The 15,530-nt window shown below is 37.8% G+C and overlaps 2 protein-coding genes across 2 annotated transcripts in view; one reads left to right on the forward strand and one right to left on the reverse strand.

Annotated features, from left to right (window-relative positions):
- LOC111588871 (uncharacterized protein C7orf31) overlaps positions 1 to 11,517 on the reverse strand; it is a 27,295-nt gene extending 15,778 nt beyond the window's left edge. Inside the window, exons 1-2 of the mRNA XM_023299460.3 lie at positions 11,380 to 11,517; positions 5,156 to 5,271 (exon numbers count right to left, since the gene is read on the reverse strand). The gene's annotated coding sequence lies outside the window, so the exon portion shown is untranslated. The remainder of the gene's footprint in view (positions 1 to 5,155; positions 5,272 to 11,379) is intronic.
- The window catches only part of pde11al (phosphodiesterase 11a, like), a 20,044-nt gene extending 4,943 nt beyond the window's left edge, over positions 1 to 15,101 (forward strand). Inside the window, exons 6-20 of the mRNA XM_035943448.2 lie at positions 266 to 386; positions 545 to 620; positions 706 to 773; positions 903 to 995; positions 2,665 to 2,715; positions 2,852 to 2,998; positions 4,515 to 4,622; positions 7,979 to 8,088; positions 8,176 to 8,266; positions 9,097 to 9,197; positions 9,400 to 9,477; positions 9,568 to 9,631; positions 10,229 to 10,303; positions 11,223 to 11,306; positions 11,410 to 15,101. Of these exons, the coding sequence (XP_035799341.2) occupies positions 266 to 386; positions 545 to 620; positions 706 to 773; positions 903 to 995; positions 2,665 to 2,715; positions 2,852 to 2,998; positions 4,515 to 4,622; positions 7,979 to 8,088; positions 8,176 to 8,266; positions 9,097 to 9,197; positions 9,400 to 9,477; positions 9,568 to 9,631; positions 10,229 to 10,303; positions 11,223 to 11,306; positions 11,410 to 11,730 (1,588 nt within the window). The 3' untranslated portion in view covers positions 11,731 to 15,101. The remainder of the gene's footprint in view (positions 1 to 265; positions 387 to 544; positions 621 to 705; positions 774 to 902; positions 996 to 2,664; positions 2,716 to 2,851; positions 2,999 to 4,514; positions 4,623 to 7,978; positions 8,089 to 8,175; positions 8,267 to 9,096; positions 9,198 to 9,399; positions 9,478 to 9,567; positions 9,632 to 10,228; positions 10,304 to 11,222; positions 11,307 to 11,409) is intronic.
- The last annotated feature ends 429 nt before the right edge of the window (positions 15,102 to 15,530 follow it).

A 15,530-nucleotide genomic window follows, 5' to 3' on the forward strand; every position in this document is an offset into this window, starting at 1 on the left:
TAATTCCACCTGCAATTTCCGTACAGTGACAAGTCAGAGTATCTGCTGTGAAAAAGCTGTTATCTATTCTAGATGTAGGTCACCACAAGAGAAACATGTACGTGCAGAGCGTTCACACAAGCCCACAACATGGTGATGCATTCCAGCGTGACGAAGCTATTCATGCTGGAATTAGCCTGCTCAATATTTACTCTCTGTATTTCCTGCTGTTGTTTTGGATGTGTAAGTGCCTGTTGTTTCCTCTTTGTGCAATTGGCCACGTCAGCATGGAGAAGTTATCCTGCTCCGACTGGCTGATCAATAACAGCATTGCTGAGCTGGTGGCTTCCACAGGACTGCCTGTTAACATCAGCGATGTGTGTCAGGACCCACGCTTTGATGCTGAGGTGTGGACACAGCGGCGTCTTTATCGCACCTATTAGAGCTTAAACTTTTATTTAAAACCCAGTCTAAGAAAAGAAATATAGGCCACAGACACATTTTGTAAAAATAGAAAAAAATCTCATACATTCAAGCTGTCTGATTCAGTTTTCTGTCTTTGCAGGCAGATCAGGCCTCAGGCTTCCACATCAGATCAGTGTTGTGTGTCCCCATCTGGAATCGAACCCACCAGATAATCGGTAGGTTGACCAGAAACAATCAATATTATCCCACTGGAAACCTATTTTCATTTTACAGCTAATGGTTTTTGTGTATTTTATGCAGGAGTCGCACAGATTCTGAACCGCCTGGACAGGAAGACTTTCAATGATGCAGATCAGAGACTGTTTGAGGTTAACTGCTTAAAATTCTCATGATGTTCTGCATAGAAAAAATCAGTTTGTGCATACAATTGAAAATATCATGATTCTTTTCATGTTTTTTTTTTTTTTTAAATCTTTTTTTTATTTTTTTGTGCGCAGGCATTTGTGATATTCTGTGGGCTTGGAATCAATAACACTATGATGTACAATCAAGTCAAGAAGACATGGGCCAAACAGTCTGTAGCACTGGATGTAAGCATGATGATTAAACCACACCCAAAATATCTTTACATGTATATTTATTTGCACGATACGTTCTTTTTAAATCTTTGGCCAAATTTGCTGCTATCTTCTCATTTATTCCATATAAAATTAGGCCCCAGAGTATTCATATCCATGCTAAGTTTTGATTAACTTTTTTTTTCAACCAAAAATAGCATTAAAAGGGACTAAATATGGCTAATGATGAATTCCAACTTATTCGGTTTTTATTATTTTCCTACATTTTTACTGAAAGTGGAATGTCCAGAATTATTCATACCCCCTTCGAGGAGTCAATGGCAAAACCTTTAATTGCCACCGCATCAATTAAACGATTCTTCCACTTGCTAACAAACTGTCTCCACTGGGATTTAGGACCACTCCTCAGTGTGCAACTCTTTGCAGTTTTTAATGATGCTTTGCACTGTGGCCACTGGTGCTTCAAAACACTCAGATATAACTTTATGGCCTTTCCAGGACGTGCAGCTCTCTCTCAGTGTTGCACCTTAACAGCAGCTCTTTGGGTGGAGCCATAACTTACAATTGACTAGTAACTGACTACAGAATTCCTGCTCTCAGTTTATAGTGTATTAAACTGCTGTAGGACATGGGAGAAACTACCAGGAGCATTTGGAATTGTACAGAAGCTGTATTTTCTAAAAAGCTGGTGATAATTTCAAGGGATATGAATAATTTTGGATGTGACATTTGTGGTAAAAAATTTTTAAACGGACCAAAAATATTTCAAATCTAACATCTGTTTCACAATGTCATACTGTATTTTGGCACTTTGTCACTATGAATCAACATTTGGCATGAACATAAATACATTTGGACTCAAATGTATGACATTTGGTAATATTAACAATAGTAATTCTCATTATTATAACACTAATCCAATATAATTCCATTTACAAATGGAGCTATGTTGATAAAAAATAAGTCTCAATACAGATAAATCCAAGTTTTCATAGACATTAAAAATCTGAATCTTCATAGATTGTCATATAAAAATTCCCAATTTAGCTAAATGGAAAATAAATTAATAAATTGTTCTTCAATAAAATATTTCACTACAAAAACAGACGTCTACTGCATGCTTTGAAATCATTTCAGACTTAATGTATGAGAAATTATTAACTGTAGGCAAATGTGGTGCCACTGACTAATGCTAATTGCAACAGCAGCTCTTTACATTCATTAGTGTCTCCATCTGTGTTCTGCTCCACTGCCCGGTATCTAACCTGAGCAGTCACATTATCCTTAGAAAACATGGTTCTGCTTCTCGACCATAAATATTTCAGCTTCTTTCAATAATTCATGATAAAAACGTGTGCCAGTCTGCTCACCTCTCATCAAAGGCAACACACACCGCTGTATTTGTCACATAATCTTTGCTCTTTCTTTAATCACCTGATGGATTTTTTTTTTACTATTAGGAGACATGAAACATAGCAACAAATAGGCTTTAAAAGCAGAGATGTACTTTCTTTGATCCTGTTTATGTAAGAACACAAGTAGGACACACAGAAAATATTGATTATCTTGTGTAGTTACCTCTCAAAGAGTTATTCTTATCTACTTGGGACATTGTCTCAACGAATTACGTCAGAATATACAAAAATGTCTCACTATTTTGCATGATTTCTGCTTTTTTCAGATGTTGTCCTACCATGCTACCTGCTCCAAGGTGGAAGTTGATAGACTTAAGGTAATGAGCAAACATTCACATATGCATGAAGCCACCATTTACTGACTTTGTGTGGAATCTGTGAGTGGTTGAAGGTGACATATAATTGGAAACCTGCATGCTAAGTGACTGGAAGCTCTGTCCTGTCCCCCCTAAGGCTGCCAAGATCCCCCTGAGCAGTGAGTTAGGCATCGATGAGTTTCACTTCAACGACTTCTCTCTGGACAATGACGCAATGATCACCGCATCGCTCAGGATGTTTCTGGAACTTGGTGTCGTCCAAAAGTTTAAAATAGACTATGAGGTAAGGCCCTGGAATTTAGTCCTATAATATAATAATAAAATACACAATTGAACTGAGTACACTCCATGTGCAATATCATTTAAATGTTACATATTTCCTCTTATAAACAATTGAAAAATATTTTACAAAGACTATACTGAAAAGACAAGGCCCAAAGTAGAAACTCACAGCAACAAATTCGAACACAGCTGTGTACACTGACACATAAGTTAGAAACAAAACTGAGTATTTCATAATTTTCAGTCTGCCTAAATGCACAAACATGGTTATGAAATGAGCTGTGAACACCAGATGGCTCCACATGGAAAGGAATTGCCAGAAGAACAGAGAAATGTAATTGTAAGATTTCACAAAGGTGGGAAAGGATCAGTGACAAACTAAAATCGGTGGAAAGACAGTTGAAGCAGTAATCAGGAGGTATAGAGCGAGCCATAATGCCACTAATCAGAGTTGCTGTGGGTGTTTTCCTAAAATGACGCCACAGACAGTGTGCTACTTTCACATTCAAGCTCTAAAAAGCAGATGCGCTTCAGACTTGGCTCTGGGGTTCTTAATGCAAATCAGTTTCCCTGACAGCTCAGACAGTGTGAAGGACGTTGCGTAACATCAAACTCTATGGTTGACATCCAAGGAAAAACCCCTTGCGTGCTCTTCAATTAAAAAATTATGATGAACTTTAAAAGCACGAAAAGAAGCCTGGTGACTGTTGGCAGCATACTCTTTAGTCAGATGACACCAAGATAAATTTGTGTGGCTCAAATGGTGTCCATCATGTTTGGTGTGAAACTGGTCAGGACTACCACAGTGAATGCATAGTCCTGACAGTGCAGCACACAGGTGGGAGTTGGACGATATGGGGCTGCAAAAGGTGGCGAGGAGATGGAATTTATAGATGCACCTTGAATGTCTGTGGATAAACCAAAATACTGGCTGACAAGAAGAAGTTTGTCTGAAGAGGAATATTTTAACATGATAATGATTCAATGTATGCAAAAAGAGTTCCTAAAGAAGGAGAACTGACGACTATAACCAAGCCAAGTTTGTCACCTCACTTCAATCCAACAGACTGGTTCTTTTGGGAGCATTTTAAAGCAACACAACCACTCTTGGAAAGAATAATAGTTCCTGACGAAAGACAGAACATCTCTCCAGAAATTTGTGCAACACTGCTATCCACCATGATGAGGAGGGTTGAGTCTGTATTCAGAAATAAATGTTGACATACAAAGAATTGAAAAAAACTAAAGCTCTGAATCTGAGCAATGAGACTGACTTTTATTGCACTGAGTTACTACTGTGAGACCTGTATTTTTAATTTAGTAAATCTAAAGTGTTATAACTTGATATAAGGACAAAGACCCTACTGTTCATCTTGAAAATAATGCAATTATTATGAGGTGATACAAACCTGACACATTTGGAATTTAAGTGATATATATATACTTCTGTTGTGTGTATATCAGTCCACCATGTATATACAGTGTAAATATGACATCTGTATGTCTGTCGCTTGCAGGTTTTGTGCCGCTGGCTTCTGACTGTGAGGAAGAACTATCGAACCGTTGCTTATCATAACTGGAGACACGCTTTTAATGTGTCGCAGTGCATGTTCGTAATGATCACAGTAAGTTTTAATACAGATTCAGCAAAGTCAGATTAAAGTCAGTTGGAGCAATGGAGTAAAGTTGCTTTGCATGCCCACAAAGAAACTACTACCCAGTTTTCTTAGAGGGATATCTCCAAGCCTCGTTTCACATATTGCCTGGTTCAGTCTGTCTTTACTAAGTGTTTGGTGTCACTCCATACTGTCAAACTGTCTATACAGTGAAAGCTTAGTTCCACCAAAAGTCAGTATTCAAAATTAGACCCTTAACGGTTAAAACAAGTTAAAAGCCAGCCATGAGAAAAAACTCCATCACCATTAAATTAATCAACAACCAGTCACTAAATAAAAGATCATTAGGAGGAAACATCACAGGGGGAAACATCATTAAGATAAAATTCTAAGTAGGACTCTCTGAGGTAAAGCCTTGAAGAGAATGATCAACTTTCCGGGATGATCAGAAGCCTGGCCTACAAAGCAGGATTTGGTCTTAATGAGGTAACTCCAGGTTTAACTCTGAGCTTTCAGGGCTACAAAGGTGGCTCATTTCTTACCTGGGTCCATCGTCATAGTAAGTTTGTGTCCAGAGAAGGTTATGTTCTCATGGAAGATGGCATCACAATTCCTGGAAGATCTCATGGAGCTCATTATGCGGACAGTCAGAGGGTCTCTGAGGAAGGCAAGAGAAGGCCATATCATATGCATAAATCATGCAAACATCAATAAACAAATGATCACATTTCCCTGCTGAGGCCTGTACAACAAAGCAAGTTCAACATACCCAGGATTTGTTTTTGTTATCTGGTTTATCCAAGTCAAACAGCCACAATCACAGAAAGCTGGTTATCAACTTGCTAAGTCAATCCAGGGTTTCTCAACCTGGCTAATAGCTCTAGTGTCGCAAACTGTATCTACTCAGGTCTGATATAATGAAGGCCACACATCATACAGAAGTCATTTAACATTTACTTTTCTCATCAGTCAGCTGACACCGTAAAAAAAAAAAAAGAAAATACATCACATACATTTATGCACTTCAAATACATATACAGAGTTTCACAAAAGTGTCTGTAATTAGATGGACTCTCAAAATAAGTCTTTCAAGCTAGTTTTCTGTCGTTAGATGGGTCCAATACGCTATCTTGCAACAATAACGTCCTAAAACTGTCCATACAAAGCACTTTAACAAATACTTCCAACAAATATGAAACAACTGAAACTTAAAAGTCACAATTTCCGTGTGAGTCGCTGACTATGCAGAATAATTATGTTTTTAGGCCATATTGCTTCCTCTCTAGCATCTCTCTGCAGTCATATGACCAAATATTAATTTTAAAAGTGTACATTGTAGAAATGACCTTTCTTAACATCTTATTTATTGTGCTTTGAATTAGTTTGAATGACCATATGAATTCAAATATTTATGAAATGACGACAGAAAATATTAACAAAGTGGAAAGTAGAAATCTCAAAAATTACTGACTTTTACATAAACCGCAGTTCTAAAGTCATATGAGGCACTGAAAAAAAAGAGTGAAAACACACAGCATGAACGTAATGTAAGCTTCTACAGCCACAGCAGGGAAAAAAAGTCAGCTGCGTCAGAAATAAGTAAAGAACAAACACAAAAATATGATTAAAACTGGTAGGTAGGATTACTGATCTAATAAGGTCAACAATATTTATTTAACAATCTAAATATAATACAATAAAATAAAACAATATCCAGGGTTTTGTTACTCAGTTTCTGTCGGAGCTGATTTTAAAAGCCTTAAGGGAAAGTTTGTCTGTACTCACTGCTCCTTGGAAAAGCAGGAAGCTGTTAGTAACAGTCCATTCTAAACCACTGTTCATTGGTTAACCGAGCTATGAAGAAAATCTATCCTCCGGCTTGTTCTGTGTGCAAAAAGCAGCTTTCTCTGGCAGCAGCAACACTTTAATAAAACCACTGGCTCTTACTTATAATAATAATAATAATAATAATAATAATAATAATAATAATAATAATAATAATAATAATAATAATAATAATAAATTTTGTTTATAAAGCGCTTTTCCAATAACTCAAAGACGCTTTACTTAGATAAAATATATTAACTGAACACGGTTTAATGACGTTAAAAACCGTGTTTAACGTCTTTCTATCACTCACCTGTGTTTGACTCGTTCCGTCTGTTTTGGATTCGCTTCAACTTGGCACTGATTGGCTGATACTAACAAAGTCACACCTGCTTTCCCGTTACGCCAATAATGATCTGAGAGGTTCAATGTCTGCTGGGAAATTTTCACATCCACCCAAATTACGCCGTTTTGAACATAACTTTACATACACTTGTGGAGACAGTATGTATCGTGGCAGTCTTAAGTTCCAATGAGTCCTATAACTCTAAATTTTCTATGATGGAAACATTGAAACGCATGCATCTTTGTCATAAAAAAAAATATGCATTTGGTCATAGATTTATTATCAGTCTTCTGGAAATATGACAAACCTACCTGGTCAAAAATATACATACAGCAATACCAACATTTGGTTAAACATCCTTTGGCCATTTTCACCTCAACTAGTCACTTTTGGTAGCCCTCCACAAGCTACTGATTGTATCTTTGACCACTCCTTGGTGCAGTTCAACTATGTTTTTTGGCTTTTTGGCACAGACTTGTTTCTTTATCACATTCCACAAGTTCTTGATGGGGTTTAAGTCAGGACTTCAGGGAGACCAGTCTAAAACTTTAATTCTAGCCTGATTTAAACCATTTCTTTACCACTTTTGATCTGTGTTTGGGCTCATTATCACCTTGACACATCCAGCGACTTTCAAGAACCAATCTCGCGGGGTTGATTTTAGATTTTCCTGAAGATTGTGAAGGTTATACTCTGTCATTATTATATTTTCCTACTTTGCGTAAAGCACCAGTTTTACTGGACGTTGAACAGCCACACAGCATAATACTGCCACCACCATGCTTGACAGTAGGTTTGGTGTTCTTTTGGTTAAAGGCCTCACCTTCTCCCTTCCAAACATATTTCTAATCATTGTGGCCAAGTAGGTCATTTTTTTGTTTCATCTGACCACTAAACTTTCCACAAGGCCTTTTATATTGTCCAAGTCATGACTAATCAAGCTCATAAACAATATAGACAGTGCAAGAACTGAACTCAAATACAAATCAAAAGGAAACAATATGTAAACAAAATGAGTAGGGTACTACACTATCCTATCCTATCCTGTCCTGTCCTGTCCTGTCCTAATTTACCCTATGTAATGTAGATGTATATGTATAGATGAGTAAATAAGTGTACAGAATGAATGGAAAATGGTTGACGCTCCTATGTAAATGGCTAAGAATGTTCCTGTCTACTTTGCTTTGTGCAGACAGCCAGTTTCCAGGATGTCCTGTCAGAGGCAGAGATTCTGGCTCTGATGGTCGGCTGTTTGTGCCATGACTTGGACCATCGGGGCACCAACAATGCATTTCAAGCCAAGTAAGTCACATGACTGAGGTGTAAGGAAAACCTGTATTGCTACTGTTGGTGGTGCCTGAAAGTGTCACTTCTCTGAATTTCCTGCAGGACAGGCTCCGCTCTGGCTTTGCTTTATGGAACATCAGCCACTCTGGAGCATCATCACTTCAACCATGCAGTCATGATCCTGCAAAGTGAGGTAAGACCAATAGTTTTTATGTGGTTAGTATCGGATCAGGTTTTCTTTTGTGGTCTTTGTTTCTTGATCAAGTAGATGCAATTTCAAGTGATAAAATACTGGAAGAAAAGCACCCAATACAACGTTGAATAGCTTTAATGTCACATGATATCAGTTTAGGAGCTTTCAGGGACTTTGTCAGATTTTCCTTCTTTGCATTTTCCTTGTACTAGCCCATTTGAAAATGGCACAAACAACTATAAAGGTAGAAGAGTAAAACAACTGAACCACAAACATTACAGTATTTTCTTTATCTGTGCAGTCATAGGTCAAGTCCACCTGGCACATCTTAAGCTATTTTGCAATGTCTGTCCCAAATCCATCAGCTCAACAAGAAAACACATACAAAACAATGTGAAACCCAAATGCACCATAAAAATTCCACAAAAGCCCAATGAAAAGCAACTGATCCTCCTCAAATGCATTTCTAAACCCCTAAAAGTGTTTCAGCATGGCTCTGAGACCATTGCTGTGCAATCTGGGACGTTGCTGGAGGCACAAACTGCTGGTAGGCAGCACCAGAGACCACTACTGACGTCAGGAGGCTACTTTGTCTCAGGTGTATATCAGTTTGATCATCGGGAACTGTGTTCTCTATTGATTTCTTTGAACAGAGGACAGAGAAAGTCCATACACATTGCTAATTAACATAGCTAATGGGAGCTTCATTTGACAGTGAGCGATGACTTTACCAATGCACTGGACTTAAGGAGATATTTTAGTCGCTATTACTCATCCTTGCTTGCTTTTGTGTGTGTACCTATTGCATACTGTTGTGTTTTCTCTCACAGGGTCACAATATCTTTGCAAACCTCTGCTCTAAGGAGTATAGCAACATGATGCAACTATTGAAGCAGGCTATTCTCTCCACAGACCTTACTTTGCACTTTGAGTAAGTGGTCTTTTTGTACATTCAGAGCTTAAGGAGTTCAGGATTGATAATAAGTAAAACTGGAAAAGGTTATTGCAGATTTTTCAATGCATGATTGCAAGCAATCATGAATTCACATTTATATTCCTGTTGTTTTATAAAGTGTCTGCATGATCTCGTTTAACATTGTTTTGTATCCTTGACTGTTTGTTTGAAATGTAAGGCGCAGAACCAAGTTCTTTGAGTGTGTTCTGTCTGGAGAATTCAGCTGGACAGATGAAGGACACAGAGAAGTTCTCAGGTTTGTCCATTTTTGCTAAATAAAACAAAATCCCTTTAACTGTGAAAGCCAAAATGATGAGCCAGAATTGAGCTTTAATATCATCAACAGGTCTATGCTGATGACAGCCTGTGATCTGGGCGCTGTCACTCGACCATGGAAGATATCCAAACAGGTTTGATCACAAACTTTTTGCTTAAATGGCCTGCTAACAGATCAAAAATCCCCTGAAAATACTACCTTAAACACTGTTGTGGTTTCTTTAGTTGCCAAAAGAAGCAAAATGGCACTTCATCAAAGTAAAGAAAAAGAAACAAGAATTATTTTTTAACAAATGTATTCCCCTGAGTCCTGGGGCTAAGGACAGAAGCCTCCTAAAGCTTTCTAAATGAACTTCAATTAAGCTTGTTTGGTTTTCCGGGAAGTAGCCCATTTAGCTCATTAATCCACTTACTTCCTTCTAGTTAGACACACAGACGTGTTGGATTTATGTACAACTGAAGTTTATTTGCTTAATGCTTAAAGAGGATTGTGTTGCTTGTCCCAGTTTATGCTCCTTTTACAGTTGTTTTTTTAAATTGCACAAGGCAGGCAGAGTGTGAACACAACCTATTTCCAGAATAGTACATTATACTACTTTAAGTAAATAAAGCACAAAAATATAACAAAATGCATGTGCCCTTTAGCTCTCGGTGCAAATTATGATATTAAAATGCTACACTGTGTTTGAGTAAAATAATGAAATAATGATTGTTTTTATTGATGTCCTAAGGTGGCAGAGCTGGTGACGAGTGAATTCTTTGAACAAGGTGACAGAGAGAGGTCTGAGCTTAAATTAACCCCAGCAGTAAGTAAGATACCTGCAGTCCTTTTCATTAATCTTATGACAACTAAACTTGTAATATTTCTGTCTCATTTTTCAACACAAGACAGCACTTTGAGTTGTGGGAAGCAATCTCTTTTCTACATTTCAACACCAGTATTGTTCCAAAAACACATTTCTCATACATGCTGCCATACAATATTGGACATATTACAAACTGAAATGTCCATAAATATAGAACTCTACTGCAATGAAGCCAGAGACTGTAACAGGTCAGAATAATGAGACTTGCTAAGAATTAATATAATCGGAGGTTTGACAAAATGTGTACAGTAGCTCAAGTTTAGTTTGTCGATTGCAGGTTTGTAGGAGTCTTTCCTCTGAGTCTAGTAAATACCAGCAGCATCAGACAGCAGCAAGATCCATGTGAGCATCTTGCAAGCAGATAGAAAGTTGCACATCACATATATAACAGTAATTGCTTAGAATTATAGATTATCCCTGATATGGAGACAGGATTGATCAGGATCCTAACCTTTAAGGACACCACAAATAAGATAGATTACTAGTTGTTTGAACAGTTTGACAAGTTGCTAGTAGTTCAGATTTAGTCTTTCGCTTGTTGGTGCAATATTATGCATTATGTTGGTGTACTGTTCAGTCTAGAAGACAAAATAAGGCAAATATTCCATGTGCACTGCAGCTTTCTTTGTCACTGTGGTGAAATAGTCTGAATCAAGCTATGAAGAATAATATTGAAAAAGGGATGTATGCATGTATGACAAAATGCTTTAAAAGATTGATAGAGCTGCAATGTTACTAATCCCATGTCTGAAAAGGGCTATAGTCTCATCTTTCACTGGGACATTGACCTGATTTTTGCTAGATGGTTATAATGAATGTCTCTGATCAAGGATAATCGAAGACTGTCGTCTTTCTGTAGGCCATCTTTGACCGCAATCGCAAAGACGAACTACCTGCCTTACAGCTAGAATGGATCGATGGGATCTGTAAACCTCTTTACCAGGTAGATAACACTTAATGGCTTAAGCTACACATTTGCAATAATAAAAATTATCCTTTTGGATTTTGGAAATTACCTGAACTCTCTGCATCTGTGTCTCTCTTAGGCGCTGCTGAAGCTCAATAGGAAATTACAGCCAATGATGGACGGGATAGATGCCAATCGACAGAAGTGGCAGGACCTCAGCTCATCCTATCAGCAGACACGTAGAGCCTCAGTGTCCAACCCGAGTACTGAACCAGGTCAGAAGTTCAGTGAAGATACAGAAACCAGCGAACGCCCCAAGACTGCAGCGACTGTGAAACTAGATGAAAACAACAAGATGAAGTCTAAATGCAGGCAGGATCTAAAGTGGAGATTAAACAAACAACCCTGCGATGATGAAGCAGCATCGGCTGGTAATGTAACACCTGCAGGAAATAAATAAGGCAAGCTCAGTGTTAAGGTTTACCCATAAAATGGCACACATGGGACTCCTCAAATGCCCTGTGATTTTCTTACACATGCACTACCTGACACTATCTGGGTAAGTGAAATGCAGTTTTCATCTGCAGCGCATATTGCTTCTGCTAAGCATCACTGTATTAAACTCAGGGGTGGGATTGATTCCCCTCGGTCAACCTCTAAAGGGTAGTTTCCCTGTTTGTGTGTATCTGAAAGCTGTTTGTCAATGACATGAATCAGAACAAGAGACTTTTTAAAACCAAAGAGGGCCACTAATTACTGTATTGTTTTTACTGGTAACTGTCCTAAAATCACAAGCCCACATTGGAATGCCTTTACACAACAAAAAGGAATCACTGTGACACGTCACATAAATTGCCATTATGAATGTAGACTGGAGCACGATCTTGTTCCTGAATGTTGTTTTCAGTGTTTATAGGTTAACTGAGCTGTTTCGCCACCAGCTTGTTCTGTGCATTGCATGTATATATCATATCAAAACTATACATTGCTACACTTTCATTTTAATTTAAAACTGTCAGAAAAGTGGTAAATGATCATCATTGTTGTACTGATTCTGTAAAGAAGGTCACTGATAAAATGCAGACTCCATAGGCTGATTTTGTGTTTGAGCGTGCTTACACAGAGGAATATAAATGGTTTGAAACCGTGTCATGGGTTTGAAACAAACTTTTTAGACAAGCAGAATAGGTTTTTGTAACATACTGTAATTCTTTGTGACTAACCCGAGTGAGACAAACACATGAATGTGTGTCTGCGTTTGTATGCTCTGTTCAAAGTCAGATCTACTTTCTCTTTACATGGGCCCACATGTAACTCTAACAGTTATTTCTACGTAGTCTGACTCACCGAACGCAGACTTCAGATATAAGTCTACCACTTTTTCCATACATTTCATGCAGCTTTTTCCACCCCTTCTGCTATCTGCGTGTAACGGCTTTAAAAATTTCCTTATCTTTAGGAAACAACAACAACAACCTCTGAGCAGCAACCTATGTTGAAAATCTCAATTTTTACTGAGGATTTGGATAGCACAATAGGTTGCTGTGAGGCTCTTTTGCTGAATCAGCCATTTTAACAATAGTGCCCGCCTACAACAGGCAAATGTTCAACCAAAACAATTTCCCTGCCACTATTTTGAGGGGACACAGTTGCTGCATCTTGGTCTTAGCTAAGCCCAAGATGACTGTAATTAATTCAGAGAAATACAAACAAGCCAGAGCATTTCCACCCTAGAACAGAATGATGATAAGGACCATTCTGTGCTGCAGAATGGTCCAACTATATGAGACTAGGATCATTGCTAAAAAAAACAACAACAGCAACAAAAAAACAAGATAATGCTGCTCTTTTCTTTGGTATGTCATGATCAATTATTATTAGTTTATTGAGTCATATAATATTTAGTATTTGCAGACACTGTTTTCCTAGATAAGTTTTGTAGATTAGTTGGAGTACCTGTTGTGCCACCAGGTAGAGCCTCTAACTGGATGATGGCCATAGAAGGCGGCTCTTGATCAAGTAAAGAAGCACTGTGATAAAGACTTGATAATGATATGAGACTTATTAACATCAGCCAAACTGAGATTAACTACTGCAGCGTTCCTACAGGTTAGTGGTACACCTATTTGCCATTTTTATATTTTCTTTATCACACTTCTGTGTGATAAAGGATCAAAATGAAGAATCAGTTATGGGCTTATCCTGAAAGAGATCAGTTAAAGGTTCCTGTGGTCGGTCACCAACCCAATCTAAAAATTAAATCCTCACTATAACACTGAGCCTTACTTTTGCCCACATATCAGCAGAAACCCCCATCCTAGTGAGGACATAAACAGGATCTTTCCTTTATGCTCTTTAGTAAAGTTTTACCACAAAGTTAGTCTTGCATAGCCAGACTTATCTCCACAGCACCATGTCGGGGCGTAGAATGGCCTGGTTGCACCTCATAATAATTTTACTGTCTATCATTTAACTCTCCTACTACTGTATTTCTTTAAACCAATCACAATTTTTTGGGTTGGTTAACCCTAAGATGCAATGTTGGGAAAATTGTTTTAGTAGAACATTCACACGCAGAGAGACACCAAGACATAACCCAGACAAAAACACGGATAATTCACTAAAAGAACCAAGCCGGTCAAACTGCTGGGAGGTTGTTGCTGTTGTTCCTTACAGTGGCAAAGTGAGTTTTGAAAACAGTGACACAGATAGCAGAAGGGAAGGAGAAAGCAGTATGAAATGTCTAACAGAGAAGGCTAGCTTATACCTAAACTCTACATCCAGTGAGCATGAGTATTAAGAAGCTAACAGCAAGGCTTCTGAAAACCAGCCCCAAGATCACTTTACAGAAAAAATGCTTTAACGAGGTTCATTTGCATGTTGAAGACAGTTAAGGTGGCCCTGGCAATGGTAACTATATCTGATTTGCAACTGTAACGTGATAACAGAATTTAGGAACACTAATGCATCACCTCACTGTCATACAAACAAATGTAATTTGGTAACAGTACTGCACTACCCAAACGAAGTTGCTAGGCAACCTCCGAGTTGTGGTTGATGCACTGGCTGAGCAAAGTTATGCTAATTTTCCTGTTCACTGTGTCTTTAAACTTCACACAGCAGCATGAAAAACATCCATGAGTCTGTTTCACTCTGGGTCAGAAGGAAAACTTCTCAGAAAACTGAACTATGCCTTTAGAAAATTTCTGTATTGTGTATATGTAATATGTAAAAATACCTAAATAGAGATCTTAACATTTTCGTAAAGCAGGATGTGTACGTATGCATCCATTTGTTTGCTGATGCATGACGATTATGTTGAAACTGCATGCATCATGTGTGATGTTGACACTGGACATTATCTCGATGCCTTCGACTGCCCTATGAGATTTGCTTTGCATGAAAGTACTGTCGTTTCAAAAGTGTTGTTATGTAAGAATATTGTTACTGCACTGTTGTTGCTGAGAAAAGAAACAGATTTCTATTTTCAATCACAGACTGTACCAAAATTATACATTTATTATTTTTCATACACCAGGCTCTATATTTATAATTCTCCCCTAAAAATACATTCTTAGAGAGGACAAAAAAGCACTTGAGTTAAGATAGAAGCGAGAGGCAAGACTCCACATGGTATTGTGAATAAAATGCTGTGGCATTTGTTGTTATGAAGTCATGTAATGGTTATTGTTCAGTTATGGAGAAAACAGAGGATACCTGACAAAACTGTGACATAAATATATGGATGCATAAGGAAAAAGATCCATCATGGTGTGAATACACTGAACTGTCACAAAGTTATCGACAAAATAAATAAAATACATGAATGAATATATGAATATTTGACTAAATTCTGCACCTTATGGGAGATGGACAGAAATAAACTTCAGAGGACGGTTTTGATTTAACAATACGCTGATAGCTTTGATCATAATGTCAGTTTCCAGTCCCTCATTTCATATGTAGCCATAGGTTCATTCATTCACTGAAGCTCACTGACGTACTGGATACAGATGTGCATTTGAAAGAGGATCAATCAAATGCAGATAGGAGATGTGGCACATAAAGGCTATTTGCACCATTTGCATAACAAAAATTTCATATCACTGATGTCTGCTCAATGTATGTGAGCAAATTTGCAATTTACTGACAATCCTTCATGGAATTAATTTCTTATATCCTTCACTTGATGTAGGATAAGTCTGATGCAAAGCTGACCTGCTTTTGTTGCCTTGATTTTCTGTGCATCTGGATATTAAT

The sequence above is a fragment of the Amphiprion ocellaris genome, chromosome 9 (assembly GCF_022539595.1).
Source record: "Amphiprion ocellaris isolate individual 3 ecotype Okinawa chromosome 9, ASM2253959v1, whole genome shotgun sequence".
In the NCBI taxonomy this organism is placed as follows: Eukaryota; Metazoa; Chordata; class Actinopteri; family Pomacentridae; genus Amphiprion; species Amphiprion ocellaris.